This window comes from Phasianus colchicus, chromosome 2, assembly GCF_987193195.1.
Source record: "Phasianus colchicus chromosome 2, bPhaCol1.hap1.1, whole genome shotgun sequence".
Classification (NCBI taxonomy): domain Eukaryota; kingdom Metazoa; phylum Chordata; class Aves; order Galliformes; family Phasianidae; genus Phasianus; species Phasianus colchicus.
Genome location: NC_143437.1, coordinates 12,222,388 through 12,249,554, shown reverse-complemented (window position 1 = coordinate 12,249,554; position 27,167 = coordinate 12,222,388). Strand labels below are relative to the sequence as shown.

Below are 27,167 nucleotides of genomic sequence, written 5' to 3'. Positions count from 1 at the left end.
GACAGGAAACTATACCTGTAATATTTTTGGTGCAATAAAATTCCAAGAAGTAAAACAAGATTTTCTATATTCTATACAAAACGAGGACAAAGATCATCTACTTCTGCTCTGCAGAATGTACATTCACAATTTGTCTATGGTACATAATTTACAGAAAAAAATATCTTGACAAAAAGTGTTCTTTCAGAATTGGTAAAAGGAAATGCAATCAGTAGAATAGATCTGTATACAAAACTTTCTTTGTTACATCATTCACAACAAATATTTCTGGAGTAAAATAAATTATACTGCATTTTAATGCCAATATGATTATTGTACTTTAAATGCTACATGTTTTTGTATGTGTATATCACATACCTGCAAAAAAACACACAGATGTACATACACAGTATACAAAGAATAGTAATGAGTGGTTTTCTACAAATGATGTAGAGTATTTAAAGCCTCTGAGCATTTACAATTATGTGCTTATTATTTCAGCCTGGAAGAAATATAATGCAGTCAATTTTCAGCTTCTAATTTAATTTCCTTAGCAAGCAGCTAATCAGGACAAATTTTTTAAACACTCTTGTGATTAAAAATTAGCAGCTCAAAAGGCAGTAAAAAGAAATCAATCAAGAAGGTCACTTCACAGCCGAAATAAAGATTACTTCCTGCAATACAGGCTTAAAAGCAAACATTTCCATTGAAGTGACCAGAAGAGTTTTGGAAACAACTGACAGATGGAGTGACACGAACCAATAGAACTGAGTGATAGAAATATGCCAGTAATTCTAGAATCATTTTCTAAAGTAAAGGCCCCAAAGCAGCTTCACCCCATTAGAAACAACCTTCTCCAATATAGAATTATTCACATAAAGAAAACCATTTAATTCTATCTATATGAACAGGTGTAAGTATTACAGGTATAGTTCTCCACTGCACTTGGAGCACTTTATTTGACTGCATTATTGTTCAAATACTCCAAATCAATCAACTGATCTCTGTGATTGAGGGATTTACTGGTTTGAAAGCCAAAGACTTACGTCATCCATAAAATCAATCAATGAGGATGAAGAAGAGGAAAAGGAGTCCTATTTTAATGAAATCAGCAGTAAAGAAAAAAACAAAGGAAGGGAGAGAGACAGAAAAAGAGACGGATGAAGAAAACTTCAGTATAAATAAAAATACAAAAGTAAACAACTATAAATGACAAATGCCAAAACGTTACCCAAGTTTTCATTAATTGCCTTTCATAGACAATTAATAATCAACACATAAAATCAAATGTTTTTCTTGCATTGACTCAATAAAACAAGATTCCTACACTCTAAGAGGAATTTTATTTTATAAGTAACTTAAAAGGGAAATAATTGAAAAAAGAAATGAAAAAAATATATTAATTATGGATCATGAGACAACAATGGAATAATGAACACACAATAAAAAGCAAGTTAATTTTGGAAGATTAATAACATCAGGGATGTCTTTTGTAGTGAAATATGATCTTGTATATATATCAGGAAAAAAACAAGCACAGATTTTACAACAAATGTGTAACTGCGAAGGTGGTGTGTTGCCCCCACTGAATTTAGTTTGACCAGTATTTCACCCTAGCTGGTTTTTTTTGTTTTTGTTTTGGTTTTTTTTTTTTTTTTAAAGAAAAACGATGCACTGTTGGCTGTTGATTAAAATAGAGGATAAGAAATGTATAGTATTGTTTCAATCTTCCACATCCATGCTTTCCACCTAAACAGGTCTCTATTCTAACAGTGACAAAGGAATTAAACAGATTTATTTTTTTTAGGAATATAAGTTCCGTGGAGAGGAAATGAACAGCAATTATCTGAGTTTTAGAAATCTGTGAATGAAAATGAACAAACAACAAAAACAACCTAATAAATACACAGTATCAACCACTTCACAGAATGCAATCAAGGATTATTTACATGCTTTCACGTTTACAAAACTAGCATTCACATTACTTAGCATTATTTTGAACATGTACCAAAGTCATTTGAGCACCTCTGCTGTATGTGTTTGCTATGAAATTAGGAAAAATTCTGCATTCAGAATCTTAGGGAGAATTCACTATGATTATTAAGTGTTCAAGAGAAGACAGCCAGCATTGCAAACTATGAGCAATATTCATATACTGTTGTATACAAGTAAATATGGGATAATATCATTAAAACAGTAACAAACTCTCAGCACACATGTATTCTGCATAAAACAGCAATAGTAAAAAGTTTCATTGACTAATGGAGAGAGAACAGTTGTACACTTACTTCAAATTGATCCAGAGCAGAGGTAGGTGCATTCAAAAATGCCAAGAAAGAATTCTGTGAGTCTTGGTGCTTTACACCTAGAAAACAGCAGCAGTTTTTTAAGCTACAGAAAAATGACTTTTTTATGGAGGACCTTTGCCTTGCTGCATTCAGGATTTGGGAATCCACCTGAGCCAGCTACCTTTTTTTAAAGCAATTGTCATGTTTGGTTTGTTTTCCATAGTAAAAGATTTTTTTAATAGGTATACATCCACTAAAGCAAGCAACAAATGTTTAATTAACCTTTTCCAAGGATGCATGTGGTGTGAACTGAACACGAAAACATACTTAAATGTGCCTTCTGTGTAATACACAAGTTTCTAATGTACTTATGGCCATCTCCAACACGCACTGAATCATACAGGTTTAACTACTAATACAACAGGTGTCACCCCTGCTCTGCCTGCATATTGGACAGTCTACTGTGACAAGATTGTAGATAAAAGCAAACAGTGTAATTCAACAAAAAGCACACAAAACATGCTGTTTGGGGAATACACAGTATTTTCAAATAATACAGTTTCTATATAAATACACTGAAATCCTAGAAAAAGACTAAAAACAATTCTCTGATTACCTACTTCTTTATAGATCATTTTTGTAATCATTTTCCCCACCCTCCTTGGTTTTGGCAATGCATTTATCAAGAGAAAAGGATGGTAGAAATCAATCAACACATACGAGAAAGTTAGTCTACCACAGAATATTGACTGCAGCTGAATCCTCAACACAGTAATGAACGAAACAACTATACAGTTCTTCTTACAAAGGAGAATCAAGTCCAAAGATAATAAGGATGTTGAATTAAGGTATATTTCTATCAAAATATTTGAATAATTACAATAGAATCTTACACATTTACTTCTGGAAACATAATAATTAATGCTCCTTTTTTTTTTTTTTTTTTTTAAAGAAAAGAATAAATGTTTATCTCCATTTCCACAAAAATAAGATAGTAAGACTAGAAAAAATACAAGATAAAACATTAATTACAAATTCTTAACAGACTGTTTCATGGAAAGTAGATTTCATAACCAGAATAACTATGGACAATATTTAAGATAGTCCAAAAATCTAAAAGTAAAAGCTAAACATGACAAAACATTAATGCCTCCGTTAAAATGCTGTCACCCGTTCCTCTCCAAACACTGAGCAGTATAATCCTGATATTAGCACTAACATCGAGATGAAAAATAAACAATTCCCTAAGTGGTATTACTAATCAGCACCAGTGATTTCTGAATATTTTGTATAGGTTTATATCCTTTTTACCAGTCAACCAACACTTGGAGATCTATTTATGGGAAATGATTGTTAACTACAATACATTATTGGCTGTCATGACAGTATGACATCTGAAATCTCTATGCAGCAACTGTAGCTAGAATTTTGAAACTCAAGTTCAAGCAGTTTCCTACAAAAAAATCTGGTAATTCAATTTGGCCTGAAAAATCACTTCTTCCCATGTAACTCATAACATACAAATATTACAGGTACTACGAGAACTGTAAAGAATCAGCCAAATCATTAACCTTACCTCAATCAATTTTTTTCATTTCAGACTTACTAAAAGTCTCTTCTCTAATGCAAAACACTTAGGCAGATGCAACAGAAATCCCAGAATATTCTCTTACAACCACAGCAAAGCAAACATGACCACACTGATCACTATATGTTTACAAAGCCAATCAATGAAGCCATTGAAGAAACCAATGAATGAACTGCACAGTGCCTCTGCAGCTGTTTTTCTTCTTATGGGCTTCAAATGTTCATAGATGAAAAATACAGTGATTAGTGCTGAAGTCTAAATACCTTTCATTCATCAAAGATAGGAAATAATCACAAAAAAATCCATACTTTCAGCAGTTTTCTGGCAGTCAAACACCATACATATGCCAAATAAAAGAAATACAACTCCAACATGGATAATATCTTACTCGTTCAAGTGTATCACCAAAGCTGTTACAAGTACATATGAGCAAATTCAACTGTGGGTACATCTCACCATGCAATAGCTGTGCTCATATTTTGTATGCCACAGTTTCTTGGTATCATATTTTAGAGATAAGACGACACTTAATTGGTAAGATGTACCCACAAATGTGAAATATGATCTTAATTAGTTGGATATCACTTGCCATACCCTTTTCTGATCTAAGTTCTTCTGTCTCCTTCTTCAGTCTTTCAATATCTGTCAACAGTTCCAAGTTCTTCTTCTCAGATTCTTGCAATTTACTTCAAAAGAACACAAACAAAAATCTTTTGTAAATATTGAGAACTAGTGTTATAAATCACTCTTTCATTGTTCATCTTCGCACGCTATGTGGACTACTGCTCAGTTAAAAATCAATGCTCAGCAAGCTGCACGATCTCATCAAATGCAAGAATGAACTCAGAAACCAGTTTGGATCTCTTTAGTAAGGTGTCTTAAAGAAACAGAACAATCATTAATTGCCCTCGTTTAACCATTAGGTAGTCTCACATCTCTAATTTATGAGTAATTGTATCAGCCTCTATCCTGTGGATAAAAAAAAACCAAAACACCATATGTACTTATAAACTTACAAATTGAGTTTTTATTTTGTTCATTCATAGTGCCTGTGATATTAATAGATTATGGACAACATTTAGCTGTTTCAGTTCTTTCTGAGTCAGCACTCTTCATCCTTGCTGATCAAAGAAAACAGTGGCTTTCCTATTCTTAGAGGATCTACACCGTTGCCTATCATTAGGACATCTGGTGGGAAAACCTCCCAGTTAAGGTGGAAATGGTATTCCCACTTCACAGATACCTCAGTTCTGTCCAAACTATTTCCCAAAGCTGCAAAAGAAGTATGTGCCCCACAAATATGATTAAAGAAAAATTCTTCATTTTGCTTGTATTTGAAATTCTTACATCACATCCTACCCCTTCTCTGCTAGGGGCTGTTTCCATGCTTTGTATTGCCCTTTTATGTGTTTAGCCACTGCTAGATGACAGAAATGCTCCTGTAAAAAGTACTTTCATAGAGAAAGAAGGAACAGAATGTGTGAGACTCTAAAAGAAGGCTCAAAAGTCATATTTCAGCTTAAGCACCTACTTCAACCTACACAAACTCAAAGAACTAGCACTGCAACAGTTCAGTGAGATTTGTTACTTGAAAATGTAACTTCTATTACATCATAGTGCAGGACCAATTTTCTTCTCATGGAACACTTGCAATGCTTTAGCTTAAGTCAAATTACAACATATGACAGGAGGTATGCAAATAGTACTTATTTTGTACTTCACCTACTATGCTTCTTTGCTTAACAAAGTTAATGCTTGTAGAAGGAATTGAAACCACAGCTAAAGGAATTCATGCCTACTTTTTCATCAGAATTCAGCTGCTACTTGAAATTTTATTAAAAAAACAAAAAAAAACCCAAACAAATAAAAAAAACCAAAAAACCTCAAAAAAGGGCTATAGCTATCAATAGAATGGATAAGAATAAATTCTACATTTGAACTTGTTACTAAACTAAGAGACATTACATTACTGAAAACAAAGTGTACCCTCTGAAAGTCGTCAAGATTCCAAAACTTCAAAGAAAGCATCCAGCTGCTTGCACTATGAAGACAGTTATCATTTTTTCTTTCACATTTGGATATAAGAAACTAGCATCATTCATTATTAAATTCTGATACATTTTAATTTTGAAAATGTAAATTAAATGATGATACACTGACACGCTCTGGTAGGAATCCAAGAAAGTTTCCCATAGAACAATTCAGTCTTACCACTCTGTAGAGATACAGGAAGCTTTGACTTTATTCAACTCATCTTGAATAGCCTGTTTGGCTCGGATTTCAGCATCAAGAGCTGACTGTAGTTCCAACCTTGCAGACATATCTAGCTTTGCAAAACGGCGCATCTTCCAGGGCATGTCCTAGTAAAAAATAATTAAAGGGAGAAGGAAGAGTAAGGCAAAAGCAGGCAGAAAAGGAGGAATATAACTAACTTGAAGAATTATATCTCTTAGTCTACTATGTTCTTGACATAACAGTTCCTTAATTTCAAAGTAATCAAAAAAATTCTTGAGAGCATTCTTATGATTCTTAAACTCAAGTAATAAAAAGGCAAGATGAATGTCATATGCTGTCATAGTCTCAAAAGGAAAGAGACTCTGCAATTTCTACTTTTGATGTGTCTCAATTCAAATGACTACTATAAAGGACAGGCACAAGTGAAAGACTTCAAGCTTTCCGTGCAGCATGGAAATATACATTTCCTTCAACAGATTAATATACGATTAGGAAGTAGCTACTTCAAGAATATCGTAGAAAAAAACTGTATTATGTGATAAATAATAAATTTGCTAGTCACTTATTCAGAAGGAAAGCTCTAGAGAAGTTTAACTTTTGACTAACACAGCCTCTACAGAAAGAATATTATTACTGCAGCTGAAGCTATCAAATTACCATTACCATTTTTAAACAAACCAAACATCTGATATGCAGAATTATAAATCTTACTGTAGCTCTTGCACCCAAGCTGGAGTTCCTCAGGGCCTCTAGTTCTTCTGTCATTTTGGAGGCCAAGGCTTGAAGATAACCTCGAGCATCTTTTTCATCACTTACCCTAGACAATTACATTAGAAGAAAAATTTTTTAACTAAACAATATAAACAAAAAATAAAATTCTCTTCATTTTTCTTAGTGTACTGACACAGGCTAAGCAAGAACCCCAACTTAATTCCCTGCAAGAGGAAGGTAAGCTAGCATCCAAACCTAAGGAACTGCACTGACATACAAGATGAGGGAAAGTGGATCCTCATCTCTGCTGAGAGCAGAAGGAAGAGCCTCCCTTTTGCCCCCAGACTGCCCCTACACAACACGTATGAGGCTCTGGGAATGGAAAAAAAGAAAGGTCATGGCTAACAGTCAAGACACAGGAAAAGAAACATCCTTAATGTTGGTAAAACTTGTTGAGGGTGCACTCAACTCCACTGTCAATGTCTTTCATGAAGATAGCAAAGAGTATTGGTCCCAGCCCTGAACCCTGAGGGACACTACTTGTCACTGATCTCCATCCAGACCTTAATTTGTAGACTACCACTGTCTAGGTACAATGTTGCAACAAGTTCCTAGTCCACTGAGCAGTCCTCCCAACAAATTGATACATTTTCAGTCCAGAGAAAAGGGGGTAAGGAGGGACAAAAGCCTTACTGAAGCCCAGACAGACAACGTCAGTGGCTCTTCCCTTACTCACTAATGCAGTTATGCCCTCATAAAAAAACACTAGGTTAGTCAGGCAGGATCTGCTGTTGGTGAAGCCATGCTGGTTATCCCATATCACTCCTCTCTCTTCCATGTGCCTTAGCATAGCTTCCAGGAGGATCAGCTCCATGATCTTCACTGGCACAGAGGTGAGGCTGACGGTAGTTCCCTGGGTCATCCTTTCTACCCTTCTGAAGAATGGCTGCAGCACTGCCTTTTTTCCAGCTTCTCCTAGTGACCTGTCTGCAGAAAGGGATTTCCCCCCATTGCATATAAAGCAATACAAATTTCTCTTGTTGATTTTACACAATGAATATGGAAATGGTGCAACATGAAAGTCTACCATTAATTAATGAAAATAAAATAATGCTTCAACAAAGTTCTACAGATAGCAAGCCAGAGAGGAGCTCTCACTTTGACCTGCCATGGGCTTGGGAGGAACAGAAGAGCTTTACTATAGTAAAAGCTATAAAGTAAATATCTACAGGTTGTAGTGACTTCTGGGTGTGCAGTTTAAGATTTATATAAGGAAGAATGCTTTAATCAGAGAAGCTAGAGACTACTTGCCACAAAACTCCCACCCAACATGATAAAGTTAAGAACTTAATTATTCTGTCAGCTTTATCTTCTTTGTCTCTTGCTTACAATTTAGTTCAATGGGTAAGGAGGAGAGTAAAAAACATAACAAAACTAAACTAAAAACCATCTCCTGATTCCATTTAAGTCAGTGAGATAGTTTTGATATGAATGGATTAGCAATTTCCCAAGGTATACGAGGACTCAATGGAAGCAGACTATCAACTTTCTAACATTCTATATGTAACCCATTTTGATGACTAGATGAGAAGATCCTGTTCTGTACCAACCATTTATGATACAAGAGTGGGCAAAAGGTGCAGGAATCAGCATAAGAAGCTTATACACAACAAAACGGATACTAAAAAGAACAAAGTACAAGTGGGAACAGAAAGATTCACTTCCCATGTTAGAAAGAAAGGTTGTTTTGGTTTTTTTTAATTACAAAAATCGATGCCATGTTTATGCAGACTCTTTACTCTTTTAAAGAGAATAAATAGTGCAAATGGAAGTAGAAATGGTGGTGTTGTCCACTAGATGGCAACATTTTCTCCAAAATGATTTACATATTGATCAAATACTGATTTCTTAAGAGCATTTGGATTTGCTACTGTTTTGCTGGTGATTATTGTGCTGTTGTTGGAAAGTAAATGACTAAAACTAAAATTTCATTATGTACTTGAAGACAACATCATGTTGACCTTCAAATAACCACTGACAAACATCTGGGAGTTTATTTGTCATGCTACTAGGAAAGTGGGACCGTCTGTGTCTGTATCCAGAATACTTTACAACACAAAATGAATCGAGACCAGAGATTTTTTTTATTATTATTGTTATTATTATTGTTATTATTTGCTATACAGAAGGAATCTTGAAGCCCTGGGATCACATACCAAGCTGCAAGGAAAGTCTGAAGGCTATCACTCTTAGTTCTCCCATCGATTCTCAGAGATTTTAAATCTCTCTGTCTCTCTACCACTATCTTTAAAGTCTCAACTCTTTCTCCCTTAATCTATTTAAAAGAAACAAACAAACCAATCCTATTTCTCTAAACTTTCAGAACTTTTTTTTTTGCTCTCAAATACTGAAGTTTCCCATTACTCTCCATAATTTCTATTTAATAGATGATTAATCTCCGATTATTCCTACTTTGAACACCATGAATCTCGGAGCATCTCAGGTTTTCAGCTGAATTTCCTGCAACTTTTTGATAGCTATCAAAAGTCCCATCCTACTCTAAATCTCGTATTCAATTTGTGTATGCTTTCTTCTGAGAACAAGCAGATTTCAAAACTCAAAGAACTTTAAAGTACTTGTGATACTTTAAAAAAAAATGAAATGAATAATCAAGATAAAATCAACCCTACTGCAGTTGGTAGAAAGAAATCTAGTTAACAAGGAGAATATTCACCAGATCATCTCTGTAACAATAGCCATACCTTCTGGCCTCAGTTGAATCTAAGCTTAATGTCTCACTCTATGCGTAAATTACGTAGGATTTAGTTCATTTTTACATACATACTCAACATACAAAGTTATTAATTTGAACTCATTGTTAAAGATTCATTTTCAATGAGTGGAGAGAAAAAGAGGCTTCTACAGTATTACTTATGGGATTGTCTACCTTTACGATTTTTAAAATTGGCTTACAGCCTCCCAGAGAGGGCTGGTAAGTTCAGATTTTTGACAAGTACTCTGGGAATCCCTACCAAGATTTCCATGAATCTCTCTCAGCAATAAATCAGAAATACAGTGGAACACCATGGCTATTCAAAAGTTTCTCTTTTAAAGTGACTGTGTTAACCTCACAGACAATTAATTTCTTTCCTATCTCCCATAGGAAAATTTATAGCTAACTATAAAATCCTCAACATTTCTTATTGTTGTCAAGGAATGATGAATGATTTGGCCAATATAAGCATGTCATTATAATAGCTCCATTAAAGCTGAACGGTCTGTGAAGGTCTATTGCTACCAACATTAGAATATGCAATTAAATATTGGTTGAAGTATTTATATTAAGAAGTTGGCTATATATATGGTGCCTTGGGATAATAATGGCAAAAATAAGAAGAGTTTTGCACATCTTCCATAAACAAGATGCAAGAGACCACAGTAAGAATGCAGAGAAAGGCTAAAGGGAACATGACAGGTCAGTTTTATAACTTCCATGTTACAAAATTTGAAAAAAATAAAATTTAGAAAGCCACAAGGAGTTGTGAAAAGAGCAACAGTCTTAACTGCCCAAAACGTGAACTCAAAGAGAGCCACATGAGTGCCACACGTGTCCTGAGAGAGATCTGCAAGATGGTAAAACACTCAAAATGAAGGACTCCTTAGGCTTGTGTTACTTAAAACAGAGCTACAGCAAATACCTTGAACTCTCAGAGAGCCAAACAATCTGCTTCCCAAAATAATTGCATATACTGCCTCCGATCCTTCACAAATCATGGTAGAAAAATTAGACAAGAGGACAAAAAAAAAATTTAAAGGTGTTTTAAAGTATGCACCCAAAATTTATATTTTGATTTAGTATTATATGAAAATCTTTTAGGTGAGGAGAAGAAGATCTATCGTAGTTTGTTAGCTCCCAGGCATGCTATTTCCAGTTTGAAGATGCAGTCAGGTATGGATTGAATTTCTATGTTCTCCCAAAGAAAACAGACATGCAACTGACTAAATTAGTTTAAAAAGAATGTAGATACTTTTCTTTTCAAATCTTTACCGTTAGAATGGATAATAATTTACACAGCAGCCCATGTTGCACAGCAAAAAAAGCTCCCAGATAAAGGACCTAGTTTCAGTATGCTGTGCTGAATCCTAACGACAGCAGAGGGGCGTTACCAGATCATCTGGCTAACACATGGGAAATCCAAATACAATAAGAAAGAAATGTGAGCAACTATGTTGCCTCACAATGCTGAAAAATTTCAATACAGGTGGAAAGAAATGCAAAAGGAAAATTAAGATACATAAGGTAATTAAAAACTGAAACTAAATCATGTTTTCTATCTCCTTAATGTCTGCCTGTAGTATTTTTTCTTTGCCTTTTTTAAAACAAATTTTTAATTTTCAGTTCCATACTTTTAAAAATACACTGTACTATTGAAAGAGATCAGTAAAATGCTTTTAAGTCATTCTTGCATGTTGCTAACTTTGTTTTATTTAGAATCTTTAGGGATACAAAAAAAAAAAAACCAATCCCAAACCTATTTTCCTCCCAAGTGACATCTGATGCGTGCAAGATGCCTTATCGTGTATCTGAACTACATCAGTAGTACATCCTAAAATATTAAACGCTCTCATAAACTGGAGAACGGACTTTCTTAATGGCTGTGGGTACATTTTTACATAGTGTCAAGTAAAACAATCCATTTTTAATGGTGACTTGTCTTTTTCTGTAGCTCCAAAATTTTGAGTGCTTTCCAACAACATGGAATGTAAAACAGACTTGTGTCTCTTTTACCTTGATATTTTTCTGAATAAATATTTTCAATCAGCTACAAACTAACAGAGTTTTAGCAAGTGAATATATTTTTCTGCAATGCAGACTGTCTACTACATTTAGAGATGGGACAGACAAGCCTGCACAATTGGACCCTTTAAATTTCATCATCTCTGCTATGAATTCAATGCTTTGACACACTATGAACTTCATAAAACAGATCAGAGTTATGTTATTTAATGTAACAAACAGTTTAAAACACTTCCAGAAAGCCAGAAGACAATCTTGCTTTCTTTTTATATATCACACATATATTCAAAGGCAAACTTTCTGTGTATTTGAACAACAGAATTATACTTACAACATTCATTAAAATAAATGTTTCTGATTCTTGCTTTGGCATAACAAGTTAGATTACTTAGTCACCACGAGGCAGAAGAAATAGGGAAGAATTCAAGTAGTAAATAAAAAAAATATTCATATGCCATAATGATATCTTCACAGAAGTGGAAAAAATGTTGAGATACAAAATATTTTCATGGATACTAAACACTACATTGAGCCATACAAGGGGAGGAGAGAGAAAAACAGGAACGGAGGAGAAAAATGAAAGATGTCTACAAAAAGCAATCTCTTTCCCTCAATATCTTCAAGTTATTTTTTTTCTCCATTTACTAGAAGTGGACAGAAGACTTTATAAGCGTAGCAATCATTATTTAACTAAAGTATTTTTAGAAACATCATCTGACTGGCACTGAGACAGTCTCAAATCTTCTGCCTTTCTGCCTTGTAAAAATCACATCGAAGTTGCACTACATTTGTTTCATTCTGACACATGCCAAACAGATGAAGGACATTAATGCTGAGACAGAAATGCTGTCAGCCACCACTTTTCCCAGGCTTGCTCCTTCTTGGAGGCGTGAGCTCAGCACATGATTCCTTCCAGCATTCTTCCAAAGCCACAAGCCACACCCAACAGCCATGATCATTTTGTGCTTCAATCCTTATATTTGAAAAGACACTTTCCTTCTTAAGGAGGAACACAATTTTCCAGATATGGATGTTATTAAAATCTCAGGCAAAAATACACCAGAATCCCAGACAGGTGTGAGATTTCACCTAAGCACTTGCAAGTGTCAAATACAAATGCAAAACTCAGCAACAGCCCTACCACAGACTGAGTACTCACCATTGGATGATCTCAGTAATTTGGGCCTCCCAGTGGGCCACAGACTCCTTTTTATCTGCTAGGTCTCTCATTTCTTCTTCCAGCTGCCGGTTATTCATACTCAGCCTCTCAAACATGGTGGTGAGCTGGATGAGAAATCAAACAAATTGTTAAATGTATAAGCTATTGTGACTGCATCTCTCTACAGACTCAGGGCCATGCATCTCTTCTCTCTCTCAGTTTATATAACTGCTCTAAGATTTGCTAATATCCACCACAATGAACAGCATGAAACAATAAAAGCCAGAATCCTTCTTCACGTATGACCTCAGCTTTGCTTAAAGGTTCTAATCTTAAAGGACTAGAACTACATATTTGCTCTAAAAAACAACACATCAGTTTCTAGAGAACTAGTCTCCATATAACTGTACAACTCTTAAGGGGTTTCTGTTTCACACTATACATGTGTCGAATGCTCTCTATACAAAAAAATAAATTGAAAAGGCAAAGCAAGGGCACAAAAAATGCTACAGCTCAGATAAAACTACTGAATGTCTCCCTTGTCTAGTAACCATGAAGAATGAGGCTTAACAGATATAGCCACAAATCAGTCAGGAGATTCTCCAGGTATTTCACATTTCCATTTTTCATTTTACTCGCAGACAGAGAAACTGAAATTAAATGCACATCTGTAAGTACAAAATGGAATACCTAACAATTAACCTTCCTTGCATTCACACAGCTGTCATTCATACAAGCACCTTCTGAAAGGCAAAAGCCACAGCTAACCTAATTTTTTATGGGAAACTAAAGCTTCATTATGCTAAATATTCCCAAAATCAAACTGAAATTAGACATCAGACAGGCTTAATAGAAAGGCATGAGGAGAAGAATAAATCTCATATGAAATGTTGCTTTTTGCATTGAAATGCATTAACAAATCAAAAAGATGAAAAAATACCAATTTTTAAGCTATTCTTTTTTATTCCTTATGTGAATACTTAGCTACATATTCATCATTTCAATGTGTCTCTGATTTAAATGTCTATTTTTTCAGTGTTGCTTTACAAAATATATACAAAGCTAATCAGATTTTGAAAAACAGAGAAAAGTGAAATGAACAATAAAGAGATAACCTAAATATACATAATCTAAGTATTCCTTGCTCAGTACACTTCAATCAAATTGTCATACTGTATGTATTTTTTCAGTGACTCGAAGTAATACAGAGTCTTGCCAAGCAGGAAGGCTATTTAACACCAAGTTTCAGGCAAATAGACTCTACATAATCACATTAAACATCATTAATCATTAAATCTATAACTTTCAAAAATCATCAGAAACATCAAAATCATAAAACATAACTTCATGTTTGGATCACACAGGGAAATATATTTTTTCTTTTTTTGGCTTAGAATATTGTATAAAATTTATCTTAGCAAACTTAATAGCCTTAGTAAAACCACATAACTTAATACCCACCCATATATACGTACACCTGCATATATACATACATATATGAGCACAATCTCAAATTCAGATGCCTGTGGATATTCTCTAATCAAATATTAATGACAACTTTTTTTGTTTTATATTATCTTCTAGTAAGAGTTTTGTTAACCACTGAAGCTTTATATTACCAAATCTGTACACAGCCTACACTCAGGATTCAGCTCATCAGCACTTACCTTATCAAGTTCATTTGAAAGTTTCTTGTTTTCCTCTGTTAGCAGAATCTTTTCCCGTTCATACTTCTGTTTGAACTCTGTTTCAAATTCCTCCCTTTCACTTTGGCTAAGAAATAAAATGGATTAGATTTAGAAAATTTCCTTTCAAAAATGTATTACACTCTTTACTTAAATATATAATGATCAATATAGACAGTAGCTGAAAGGAAAGTACTACACTGGTAATACCCCAGTCTACCAAAACTAAAGCACATTATGTGTTAAACTACCATTCTAGTACTGTCAAATAGTCTTTAATTTAATCATCAACTAACTTCCCTTCAATACAATATTAAAAGAACTTCCCCAAGCCACTGTTTATCAATCCACTTGTACACATTTTATTCTTTAATGAGTCCCTCAAACACTGAGTAGCTAAAATTCTGTTGATTGAAGTTTGTCAGTATTCTGAGACATTCTAGACAACATCTCAAAGTTCACAGAAATGCTATTTTAATTTTCACGTTTCCATAGTTCCAGGTTTCATACAGAATGACAGGTGAAAACCACAATGTACATAACTAGCATGTACAGATGCTGTGTAATGAACTAGAGAACCTGAAATTAAATTCTTGTTTTGACAAAAAACACTGCCATTTCCTTAGAGTTTAAATGCTGCAGACCTCCAACTCCTGTCAGAAATAGAACTTCTATTCTGACCCTCATTACAACAGAAAGTTTCAGAAGATGGCACCATAGCATCTTGTATTCACTGTGATGGGTAACTGGTACAAAGTTCATGTAGGAACTACATTATGAATGCTAAAGGTACAGAAAATACCCACCAGTAAACATCACTGACTGGCTTCAAAAGGTTTAAAAACGTGCAGTTCTTTAAAAAAATAAAATCCAGGTGCAATTTTGTCTTGAACATTGCAACTGTTTTTCTGGATACCAACCAGAATTTTACGTTGCACAATAGAGAAATTATAACCTCACCACTGCTTCTAAGATGTGTAACTAGTACAAATGTACCAAATTGCAAGAACACCCTTAAAAAAAACAGAGAAGTGCCAGTGGTTACAGTGAACCCAGTTAAGAGTAGTGCTGGTTTGAATTTCCTATCCCTAATTTGAAATTCATTTAGCGCTTCAACTTCTCTTTGAAATCTAGTACAGCATGTTAGGTTCATGGTGAAATCCTATGTTGCTAGGCATCCTTTGAAACATAACACTACTTCCTAGCAAAGTAACATACTATCGTTACTGTTTAAACGCCAAGTTTGAAATTCACCACCACTCCTTTTCTGCATCAACAGATTCCCTATATATGATGAACCATCCAGGGAAAAGGCAGGAAAAGATTAAAGCATTGGCTGTCAGGGGAATTAATAACAGGTCTTGCTTCTGTTTGCAAGGCAGAGATTCAAAACTAATTTATCAGAGTGTAGACCAAGCTTAATTTTAATTTCTCTAACTCCTTTTATTTAGCTTTTACATATCAATGTTTCTGTGGGGATTTATTTATTTATAGCATATATATTCTGTGTTTCTTGTTATTTTAAGACTTTAAGGCTCAAAGTAGTCAAAAAAGGTGGTGAATTATGGATAGTAGCCCAACATGCTTGTCGTTCTCTGTATTTTATGTTCTTAATTAAACTGCTAATTGTCACTAACCTAGTAAGCCAAATTGCTACAGTATGGTACACAAAGAAAATGTGAATATGATCTATTACACCCAAATACCAATTCAGCAAGCCACAGTACTATGACAAACTCCACAGGCGTATCCTGGACAGCCAAGAAGATCAAAATACAACATTTGCTTTGAAGCCTAGCATCCTCCTCTCCCATCAAGCTTCTTCTCTCATCTAAAATTTAGCTATGTGTTCGCTTCAGAAGTTTAAGAAATGATATGCAATCCAGATTTTTTTGTTGGTAAAAAAAAAAAACAACACAACAAAAACACAACAAAACAAAATTATCACAAACCACATGCAAAGAACATGAAATACAGCTTTATGATATCACTTTTTCATTTCAGATCTTAGCTGTGGATGTACAAAGTAGATTAACATTTTATCTTACTGCTTTAAAAACAAGACCCAAAACAAACACCAGCCCTCAGGTTACTAAACATCATAAATCTAAAAAAGCAAACACTATTTTATAGAACTTTCTTGCTTTATAAATCCATCACTGATAGACTTAAAACTTCACACACAGTTTATTCTTCACCCTATTCTTCACCTTCCTTCTGAAATATTTCATAATAACAACTCTAAGAAATTGAATATTGTATTACACATATCACTGACCTGATACTATGCCCCTATGTTTCCAATTTTAGTAGTACACACTTTATCAGACTATTTGCAAAGAGTACAGAGGGGTAGTTTCTCTTCCTTGAACACTTATACTGTTGGGATAACAGGGAATAAATCCTAAATTTCAAGGAAACAAACAAATAAAAAAAAAAACCTGTTTTAAAAAATGAAATGGTAACCAAAAGCATGCAAGTTAAAAAAAAAAAAAAAGTTCCCAGAGCAGATTCTGACTGAGACCTAACTGACCCTTGCTTAGAATAACATACAGAATTAACTCTTTACTATAGCCTTTATAAAGCAATGCAACTCTATCCTTCTAACATACACTAAAGTTTATTTTTAGACTACCAAATACACTTCAATGCTGAGCCCACTCCAAACCTATTGTTTAAATAGTTCTACTTATTTCACCATGAAAACTTCAGGTGCTTCCTTTCAACACTTACATTGAACAACAATTCTGTTGGCAGACTCACAGAAAGCTTTGTATGCCTGATTACAAAAGCTAAACACAATGCATGCAAGGAGAAACAGAAAAAGTAACGCTCTCATGAGAAAAACTACAAAATACTATGAACTGAACAGTAGTTCTTCCATGCTTAATACTTGGACTTTCCTTCTAAATCCCAGAATTACTACAGATGTCAATCTGCGGCATACACTGAACAGTGAATTTCTGCATTTCTGTGGAGACCCAGTGAAATTCTGTCTATCAGTTTAACAAAACCCAGTTGAAGGTCAAGTCTTCATTAATCCCTCCTGCTGTGTTTGGACACTTGACTTGATACGATGCTTAAGCCCTTTCCACTATGGACTAAATGTTGGATTCCAATGTGTAATACATTTCTGCTCAATCTTTACAATTTTTTCTTACATCAACATTTGAAATACAGAAATACATGACTACATCAGCCTTCACTTCAGATTTTGATGCAGCTCATGTTCTATTTAGAGAGAAGCTGTAAGACAAAAAGCTAGCATGAAGGAGATCTGCATCGTTAGGCCATTTGTCAGTAGATGAACATCTAGTTATAGGCTCTGCAGCTGTGCATTAGAATAGCTCTGACAGAACTCCAGAGTTTTTGTATTGGTTGACATTTGAAGGTTTCATCTCTAAGAACAGTTTAGGCTGCAGAAAAAAGTATTAATGATTCAATATTCCCTCCTTTAGAGGCACTAATGAGCTGATGTCATTAAAAGAGTATCATACTATCCCCTTTATTAATTACAAGACAACAAAGCCTCTTCTGAATTTATAAGCCATAGGTTAGCAAGACCATTAAGTTGTGATACAATGAAAACGCACTACTGATGGCATGCTTCACCTCTCAACATCTAATGAAGCAGCAAATAAGAAGCTGCTACAATAATATGTTCAGCTTACAAATTTGCACAGGCTTTCTGAAAAATGCTTTTATTTTATTTACTGTTTATATTCAAGGACTGCTACAGCTTAGGCTTTCAGTAGGAATCTCTCCTTCATGCTTTTTCTAATATCTCATCACAGCAGAAAAAAGGAACACCTACTTCAATGTCTATAAAGTACTCTGATTTTTATGAATGGAAATGACGAACACATTCAAGCTGTGACTATTAGTATTTTCAACACTACACTATCCAACAGAAAAACTCATTTCTACTGATGAATGCCTCAAGAAACACTGTCAAGGCTAGTTGTAAGCTCCACCGCATGGGAGAGAAAAAAGCACCTCTCTGACAAATTACCATGCCAAAAGAGATAAAGCAGCTTATGCCTACAGTAGTCTGATGACTGATGTTAACACTGGATACAACTCAGCATGGATTAGCCCTAGTCCGCATTAGGTTCCTGTGCAGGGAGAAATATAAGCAATAGTTGATCTTTAACACATTTCTTTTGCATCAAGGGATGAAAATACCAAACAAAAAAAAAGTAAACAAATATTTTAAACTGCAACATAAATATCTGTGGTCAATATAGCCTGAGCTGCAATTCTGAAACTCACGTTACATACCTTGGAACCATCAGACAGTGTCAGAGTTCTGGTGTAAGATTAACTGTTTCATTACAATATTATGTATTTTGTTGTCATTATTGTTTCACTTGTAAAGGTGACTTTACTTTCAGTCGCTCAAAACCATACTGTGTCAGGAAATACAATAGGAGCCTTAGAAAGATATTCTCAGCTTTTTAATTTTATTCCATAAAATACTCACTTTTCTCTTCTGGTTTTCTCTAACTTGTCTTTCAAAATCATAATCTCCTTCTTAAGTGCAAGCTGCTGGCTCTCTGCATCCCGTAGTTCCTTCTTCAGACTTTTTATTTCATTAGCATGCATTATTTCACGTTTAGATAGTTCCTCTTCATAGAAAACACTTTTCTTTTCCAAGTCTGCCTTTAATTTAGTGATCTCTTGCTGGTGTTCTATACTGCTTACCCCAGGAGAGCGACCAATCTGTTTTTGCTAAAACAAGAAGCTCCAAGTTAGCACTCAAGAATGCTGAAAACAATGCTTAGCAGCAACTCAATACTCTTAAGTCTGTGTTTAGAAAATATCCCATTACAGAATTCACATAAAAACACGTATCTATCTTTCTGAAAATTTGTTCACCATAAATCTGAACTGTACATTTATCATTTTGCGATTTAAATGCAGTAATAGTTTTCAAAAGATGGAAATCATCACTTCAAACACCACGTGACACACTGTGACTCCCCTCACACGCAGTCAAAGTGACCGCAGCACTGAAAGACGTTTATGTTCCCACTCATCCAGTTCACAGCAACAAAACCTGAGAGGCTTTCAGGAATGCAGAAAAAGGACAATGACATTTAGTCAATATATTTCAAATCATAAATAATTTGTGGAAAAGCTATACAAAGACAGGCAGTGACTTAAGGCTAAATTCTAGCTACAAAAACACTACATGGATTGCATCAGTCAGGAAAACCTGATCTATTTTACTTAAACTAACCATTTACATCACAGCAGATTAACAGGAAAACAAGCTTTAGACAATAAGAGTACTTCACTTTTCACAACTGCAACGTCTCTTGGTGAGATCTGGCATTTCAGTAATCTTCACCCATTGCTTAAGGACACATGCATTTGTGTCAAATGCGCACTTAAAGTCCTGCAGTAACAGGACAAACTGAGATTGTGGTGTTATACACGCATTGAAATCCAAGTATGGAAATGTAGATACATTACATGTATAACTTGCTTCAGATTTTTTTTTCTATTTTTAATATGGAAGTAAACATAATAAATAAATAAAGCAAATTAATAAAAAGACTGCTTCAAAAAATGGCAGATAACTGGAAAACCTTCTTCCTTGGGATAACTGTCTCACACTTGTAGGAGGTTCTACAATATTTTGTAACTAACTCCATTCTTACCATCAGTAAACATAACTTTCCTTAGCTTACTTTGCTGATGCACGAACAGATTTCAAGAGCTAAAAGTCACTGAACAAATAAAGATTATCTGAATTATTATTATGATGAAATATGTGAGAAAATGGCCTTGCTCTGAGTGTCAACCTAACGCTGTAAAAACCCCTAACTGAATAAGCCAGATACATGCTGCTACCTCATTGTTTTCTCTAACTTATCCTCATCAAAATGACCACCTGTTTCGATCAAAGAAGATCGAATATCTGTTTCGATCAAAGAACAAAATCCTGCTGTTCTGATGCAGAATGGTTAATCAGAGAAAAAAGATGCCATACTAAATGGAGATCGTCCAGAGAGGAAAGGGAAGGAATTTTCTTTCATGCCCATGTAGTCAACTACCGAACTTGCTTTTTACTGCCCAAAATGCTTAACTGTCTACACATATGTAACAGTGGAGCATGCAAAACATCTGTTTGCAACATCATGGTCTTAACGGTTTTTCACAGCAAGGGACGACGGGCACAAGCTGGAACACAGCAAATTCCATACAAACGTGAGGAAAAACTTCGTTACTTTTAGGGTGACAGAGCACTGAAACAGGCTGCCCAGAGAGGTTGTGGAGTCCCTTTCTCTGGGAATATTCAAGACCCACTAGGACACCTTCCTGTGTGATTTGCTGTAGGTTGCTGCTTTAGGAGGGGGTTGGACTCAATGACAACCAGAGGTCCCTTCCAATCCCTGCAATTCTGTGATTCTGTTATAAAACAGATGCTGCAGCAGAAGAGAGAGCTGGGTGGTATTATACAATGGCAAACAGAATTAGAGTAACAGAAGAAACAAAAAATATGTTTTGAATTGATGTAAGCACAAATTCCAAATAGATGTTTTCATACATGCCTGTTTCAAGTGGACAAATAGTGCAACTGAGACATAATGCATCATTTGGCACGTAGATAGATGCCATAACTCAGTGCAGGAATTCTTCCCCCTCTCTCCCTCTCTCACAGGCACACACAAACAATCAAGGCACCACACAGCAGCTCTTTCACTGAACATCTATGTAGCTGACTAAGTGCAAATTGGCAGCAGCACTGTAAATAAGACTATAAGGCTTGACATGTACATCATGTACTACGGATGCTGTAAGTGCAACGAAACAGACATCAAGTTTTGTACTTGTAGAATAAAGAATAAGAATCATTAAATATTGCAACAATATATCAGAAGGCATGAAAAAACTTACTAATTGAGCAATCTAATATTAAATAAACATACAAGTAAAAATCTTGGAAGACTTTTAGCTTGGCTTTAATTTGATAAGCCTCTGGTATTATGCATGGCTTCAAAATTCATATCTTGCATTCTGCAGATGGTAATGATAACTTACTATGCTAGGAATATGAAGAAACTTAGGATTGTGATGCTTACAACAGCAGTTTTATGGTCGAAATACTTGCCAAATGCAGCATATTAAGAAAGATTCAATTTTTTTTTTTAACAATTCATATAAATTATCACTTATTTAGATTACTACATTATTCCTCCCAATTTAATAATTTGCTACTGCTCAGGTAAGAATGAAATCATTTCATTTTCAGTATGTAATCTAAAATTTTAACATACAAAATGTAGTCTAAATTTGCTTGAAATGAACTTACAAATTTAATAAATAATTAAAAAAGCAGCCATACAAATTAGCACCAGAAACACCTAGTCATGAAAACAGACTCTACGTAATTAGTCCTCTTCAGTTCAGAATCAGCCTGGACAAATATGCTTATTTTGAAATTCTAGCCTATGAACATACTTAAAATATCCAATAATAGAAAGAAAATAAATGTGTTGGTTAATATTTCCTGCATTAAAGAACAGAAACTTTTATCTATGCAATCCGAATGTCACTTGCATCACTGAATCTACACCTGACTTGGGTCTCTGAAGTGCCAAAGCCAGCAGGTGAGAATCACAAAGCACTGGGATTTGGGCAGAATTTTGTCTAAATATATATCCAAGGTGGGAGAATAAATTTACCAAAGTAAATAGGAGGGGTAAGATCTTCTAGCAAATCTATGCATTGCCATAAAAATACCAATAAATATGCCCATTAACAGCAGAAGAACAGAGAGACATCTGTAGGTATTTTTGTATTATATTTGTAGATGGTATTTGTGCATTTGCAGGTATTATTATATTGCCATACCTGATGAAAATCAAGCTACAACTTCCCTTTCCTATTCTGATAAACTTGCCTTGTTGCTATAAATCAGTTAACCATCATTTCTCAGTAGATATCCCATAAATTTCTCTCATGTCTCAGAGAGATATACAAACTCTTTCCTGATGGTGAAGATTAATGAAAGCAGAACAAATATATCTTAATTTTCAGACAACAATCTGAATTCACAGCATCAAAAGCTCTAAAAATACGAATTTCATGATGAATGGATTTCCTTATTTTCATTCAAGGAAGGAAGGCAAAATAAAAGAATGTGTGATTAAAACAAAAACTTATATGCAGTGACTTAATGTTGATGAATGTTTCATGAAATTCTAATAATGAAATTATTATTCATGTGATTTAAGACCAAAATAGACCTAACTTGATATTTGTACAAAAGATACAGAATTATCCCAGGAACAGCATTTTGCTGTAAATGAATAACAGTCCCAATGCAGAAACAAAAAAAAAAAAACTTCCCATTCAATTTCTGAGAAAGTCTAATTTCTTTAGAGCCCTGTATATAATGCTAAAGCATGGAATAAAATAACAGTGAACATTCTTGACTTATTTAAATTTCTGTTCCTAAAAAAATGTATGCATGTGTGAGCAATCTAAATACACTAAAACTTTTCCTTTACAGCTACATCAGTTAATTTCCATTCTGGAGAAACCTACCTTTCTTTTCATTTAAAACACAGTACGTGAAACACCTATAAAGAAACCTGCAGAGGCTTTCAGTTTGTCTTCAAATACTCAGCCATTCCACACTTAAAAAAAGCCTTCAAACAAAGTAATAACTGAAGCAGTTTGGTAAAAAAAATCATTGAGAAACTCTTCAGTGAGCAGTGAATACAGTGGTCTGAAAACTGCAATAGGTAAATGTTAATTCTTCTGGACAATAACGCAATTCATGTTTGCACCAGTATTCAGCACTTACTGAAGTGTCAAACTGATAATATCTTTTTCTCTTACAGCTGAAAGCAATCAAACGCATCCAGTGCTTGTTGCCTGCTAAGTTTACAGGTGTTAATATTAGAATGAACTAACCTTTAGCCCTTCTACTTCGCTTTCCAACTGCTTGGAGTACTGCTCACTCCGCTCTCGCAATTTCCTGTCTTTGGATGCCTCAGCAGCTGCAGCTTCAGCTTGGACTTCCAGCTACAAAAATACACGCATTTATTAATGGGCAGGGTTCCTCCATTTTTTCAAAACCTATTTATGATTTTCAGAAAGAGAGACACAATTTCAACACTAACCTGGACACTTCAAATTCTTATGAAACAAAAATGGTATCGTTTGAAATAAGAAAAATTTAAAAGATTTACAAACAACATTAAAAAAAAAAGTTTCATCAGAAAACCTTACATATAACTACTATTTCATAAATTCTAAACTTACTACTTACTTCTTTTTTAAGTCTCTCTGTTCTGCGTAACTCTTGCCTTAAACTTTCTACTTTTTGCATCACCACTTCCATTTCTTCTTCCTTATCTCGGAGCTGGCGGGCAAGCTTTTGTTTTTGAGAGTGCAAGTCTGTCAGCCGCTCGTTCATCTCTGAGAACTCCTGCATTGCCAATTTCCGCTGGCTGTGTGCATCTTTCAGCTCTTTGGCTTGAGATTTTAATCTGTCACTAGACTCTGCCAGTTCCTACAGTTTAGAAAAAGAATTAAGTAATAAACCTAGAAAGCTGCAAGACTAATTCTCTGGATGTGCATCTCAAACTTCTCCAAAGTAAGAGAAATTAGACACTCATTTATGTTGATAAATGCATCCACAATACAGACTGCATGCTCCTATAAATCAGATGTTACTACGGAAGTCAGTTAAACTGCAGAAACTTATACAAAGTCTGAATTTGCTCCATTACTATAGGTTAAATATAAGCACTCACACTAAAATATAAAAAAGCCCTGCTGTCTTAAAAAACTTCATCTGCCCAGTTTTTCCATGAACTGCTTAAAAATCAACAAAAAGTACTCAACTGATAAATAATGGTAATTAAAATTTTTTTTGCATTAGTTGAATGGAAAACTCTTGTATGTGAGGACTTCTGCTTTTGAAGCTTCTGAGAACTGATGCACATGGCAATTATAATTTTCACATGCTATACCATAATATAAAATATTACAGAATGTTTCAGACAACACAAAACACTGTGTTCAACAATAGTAAATGATAATTACCCTTTCTTAAGAACCTACATATAGAAGAATACTGCCACTCCTATAGTGGCAATCTTTTGCCAAACCTTCTTAGATCTGTGCTTCTACACTATCAATGAAGGACAACAGCAGTTTATATGGTTTAATGATGTTCAGCCAAAACAGAGTTGAACAAAAAAGCAAGGAAAAGCGAGTCTGAGGATGAAAAGAAAAGCAGGATGAAGAAAGAATATTTGGCACCTATACAAATTTAACAGCGTTTTCTAACATTGTTAAAAGACGTCCTAATCACTATACATTGTTTCAGAATGGTCTTTCTTAGATTAGCTGACAGCACTCAAGATTTTAAGAACTTCGTGAGTTAAAAGAAACAACGAGAAATACAGATGGCAGGTCAACATTGAACGTGGACTCTAAAATACTGGGCTAATACAGATCGTGATGACAAAAAGCCTAATGAAAATATAATCAGATACAAAATACAATGTGATTCAATCATGAACACAAAGCAGGCATGGAAGACAGTACACACTAAATTAAAAATGAGGAACCAGTGATAAAGAGAAAAAAAAAGTCAGTATTTGTTACTGTAGTTATTCCAAATCACTTTTAAAATCTCTACGTTTGGGAAATTTTTCACATCTCTCTTCTTGGAATGCTTCCATGCCACATCCCTAATAGCAAATTCTCAGCATTTTTTCCCTGCTACACTCTCACTCATACTTCAAATTAAATTATTTGTATCTTCTCCATCTTTTAACCACTCTAATTATCACCTTAGTCTAATACTACAAAACTTTCTTTGCAGCCATTCCAAATTTGGATCATTGTGTAGTTTATTACCTGGAATTAGTCACCCAGGACCACCCCACAATCACACACAAAATGCTTTAAACAGTGTCCTTGTCTTAAGTCAGAAAGCAAAGTAGGTCACATTACACATTTTTATCATCTACTCATTAACTTTATATCTTAAAGTTATTTTAATAAAAATTAAAGCATAAAAATAGTCTTTAGGTTTTAGAATAGTCGCTGACTAAACACTTTTACCTTATTAAGATCTTCCCTCTCTTGCTTCAGCGTTCTAACCTGTTTCTCAAAAGCCTTTATTTGTCTAGAAGCATCATCCAACTCCCGCCTTGCAGTGCTGGCCTCTTCAAGTTGCTGTTCTAGATGACCAGAATCTAGAAAAAGCAGCATATTTTAAATATGTTAAGGAGAAAGTTTTCCCACAATAGCACTGTCTAGCTGTTTTAAATCTCCCTTCAGTATTTATTCTTGTCTCAACCACAAACTAAAGCAATTCTTATCTGATTTCAGAATAGGGAGTAAGTTGTTTCAACTGCTCTATTTGTTCTTTAGCAGAATAGAACAGAAGCTCACAGATTACTGTAATGCAACACAGAAAACGACAACTTGTCTTTTTACAGTGTAACAATCAAACATACACATAACTATTTTACACTTCAACATGACCTAAGCATTTGACCTGTGTGCACTGTGATGTAATATATAACATTTTCTTACACCATATCTTAACTATAAGCAGTCTCTTTCCTCCACACAAACTCCTTCAGAAGGAACCAAAAAAAAAAAACGGGTCACTCAAGAGCTGGCAAAGGTTCTCCTGTTGATAGACTTAAAATTAACTTCATAAGATTTTATTTATTTTTAGTGTGAAAACCTTTTGTATTTATATGATATGCTTAAATACTGCTATAAATACAAGAAAACTACTATAGCCAGTTTCTTCCTGTCAACGATACTACAAAAATGCAATACTGAGGCAGAGATAAGTAATGTCAAATACTTTCAAATGTTCTAACATAAAAAGTTGAAATGCGTCAAATATCAGAGAAAACTAAAAATTCTAAATAGTTTTTGAGTGAAATCCTAGGGAGGAAACACTATTGAAAGCAAGATATGTGTGAAAGTGGGTTAATTCTAAATTCTACTAAATCTGCAGACATTTTACCTTTGATTTCAGTTGTAGTGGGTGTTCATACCATGCATTTGTCCACAGACCAGTAACTCAGCCTTACTCTTAATACAAGCTTTTTACTACATTTTCACAAATGTACCCCTAAGAGACTCTTAGAGAAGTCAAATAGAAAAATACTTCTTTAACAGTTGCAATTTCTGAAACAAAAAGATTTTAAAAGGAAAAGAACACCATTATCTTGTCCTCACACAATCATTCGTTATTGTTTTAATTCAATGCCTTTTATTCAGAAACGTAAGAGAGTGCATTTAAATAGGAGATGTAGCTCAGCGCTATAAATTATGAACTGCCTTCCTTATGTAGGTTTCTCTGAAGTCATCAGCAAAAAGAAAGTTTATATACGGCCCTGCTGAGCCAAGATAAATCTCTCTTCTGTGCATGACCTACTTTGTTCCATAGCTCTACTTTCTTCCTCTATTGCTGCCCTTTATATATCTGGCAATGTTAAAGATTCCTCAAAGTTTTCTCCTATATAACTTGCTGAACAAAAAAATGCAACTTTGACCTCAAAAAGTGGAAGCATATGGCTAGTGTCATTCCACAGAAAACCATAGAGACAAAAAAATGCTGTATTTTTCTAAGGTTCCCCTTGTTACAGTCTTGAATTTGACACAATTTCACATTATTTTTATTACCTTTTCAAATGGCTGCTTACACCTACAGTTCAAAATAAGG

The 27,167-nt window shown here is 34.5% G+C and overlaps 1 protein-coding gene across 7 annotated transcripts in view; it reads right to left on the bottom strand.

The window, feature by feature from the left end:
* The window catches only part of CDC42BPA (CDC42 binding protein kinase alpha), a 154,869-nt gene that overhangs the window by 38,384 nt on the left and 89,318 nt on the right, over positions 1-27,167 (bottom strand). For 5 of the 7 annotated variants that reach the window (XM_090134797.1, XM_090134798.1, XM_090134794.1 and 2 more), the window contains 10 exons: positions 25,541-25,674; positions 23,733-23,975; positions 23,375-23,485; positions 18,927-19,174; positions 14,426-14,531; positions 12,759-12,883; positions 6,802-6,907; positions 6,067-6,215; positions 4,450-4,541; positions 2,268-2,344 (listed from right to left, as the gene is read on the bottom strand). In XM_090134797.1, coding sequence (XP_089990923.1) covers positions 2,268-2,344; positions 4,450-4,541; positions 6,067-6,215; positions 6,802-6,907; positions 12,759-12,883; positions 14,426-14,531; positions 18,927-19,174; positions 23,375-23,485; positions 23,733-23,975; positions 25,541-25,674 — 1,391 coding nt within the window. The remainder of the gene's footprint in view (positions 1-2,267; positions 2,345-4,449; positions 4,542-6,066; positions 6,216-6,801; positions 6,908-12,758; positions 12,884-14,425; positions 14,532-18,926; positions 19,175-23,374; positions 23,486-23,732; positions 23,976-25,540; positions 25,675-27,167) is intronic. The other 2 variants (XM_090134796.1, XM_090134800.1) reach the window with 1 other exon arrangement.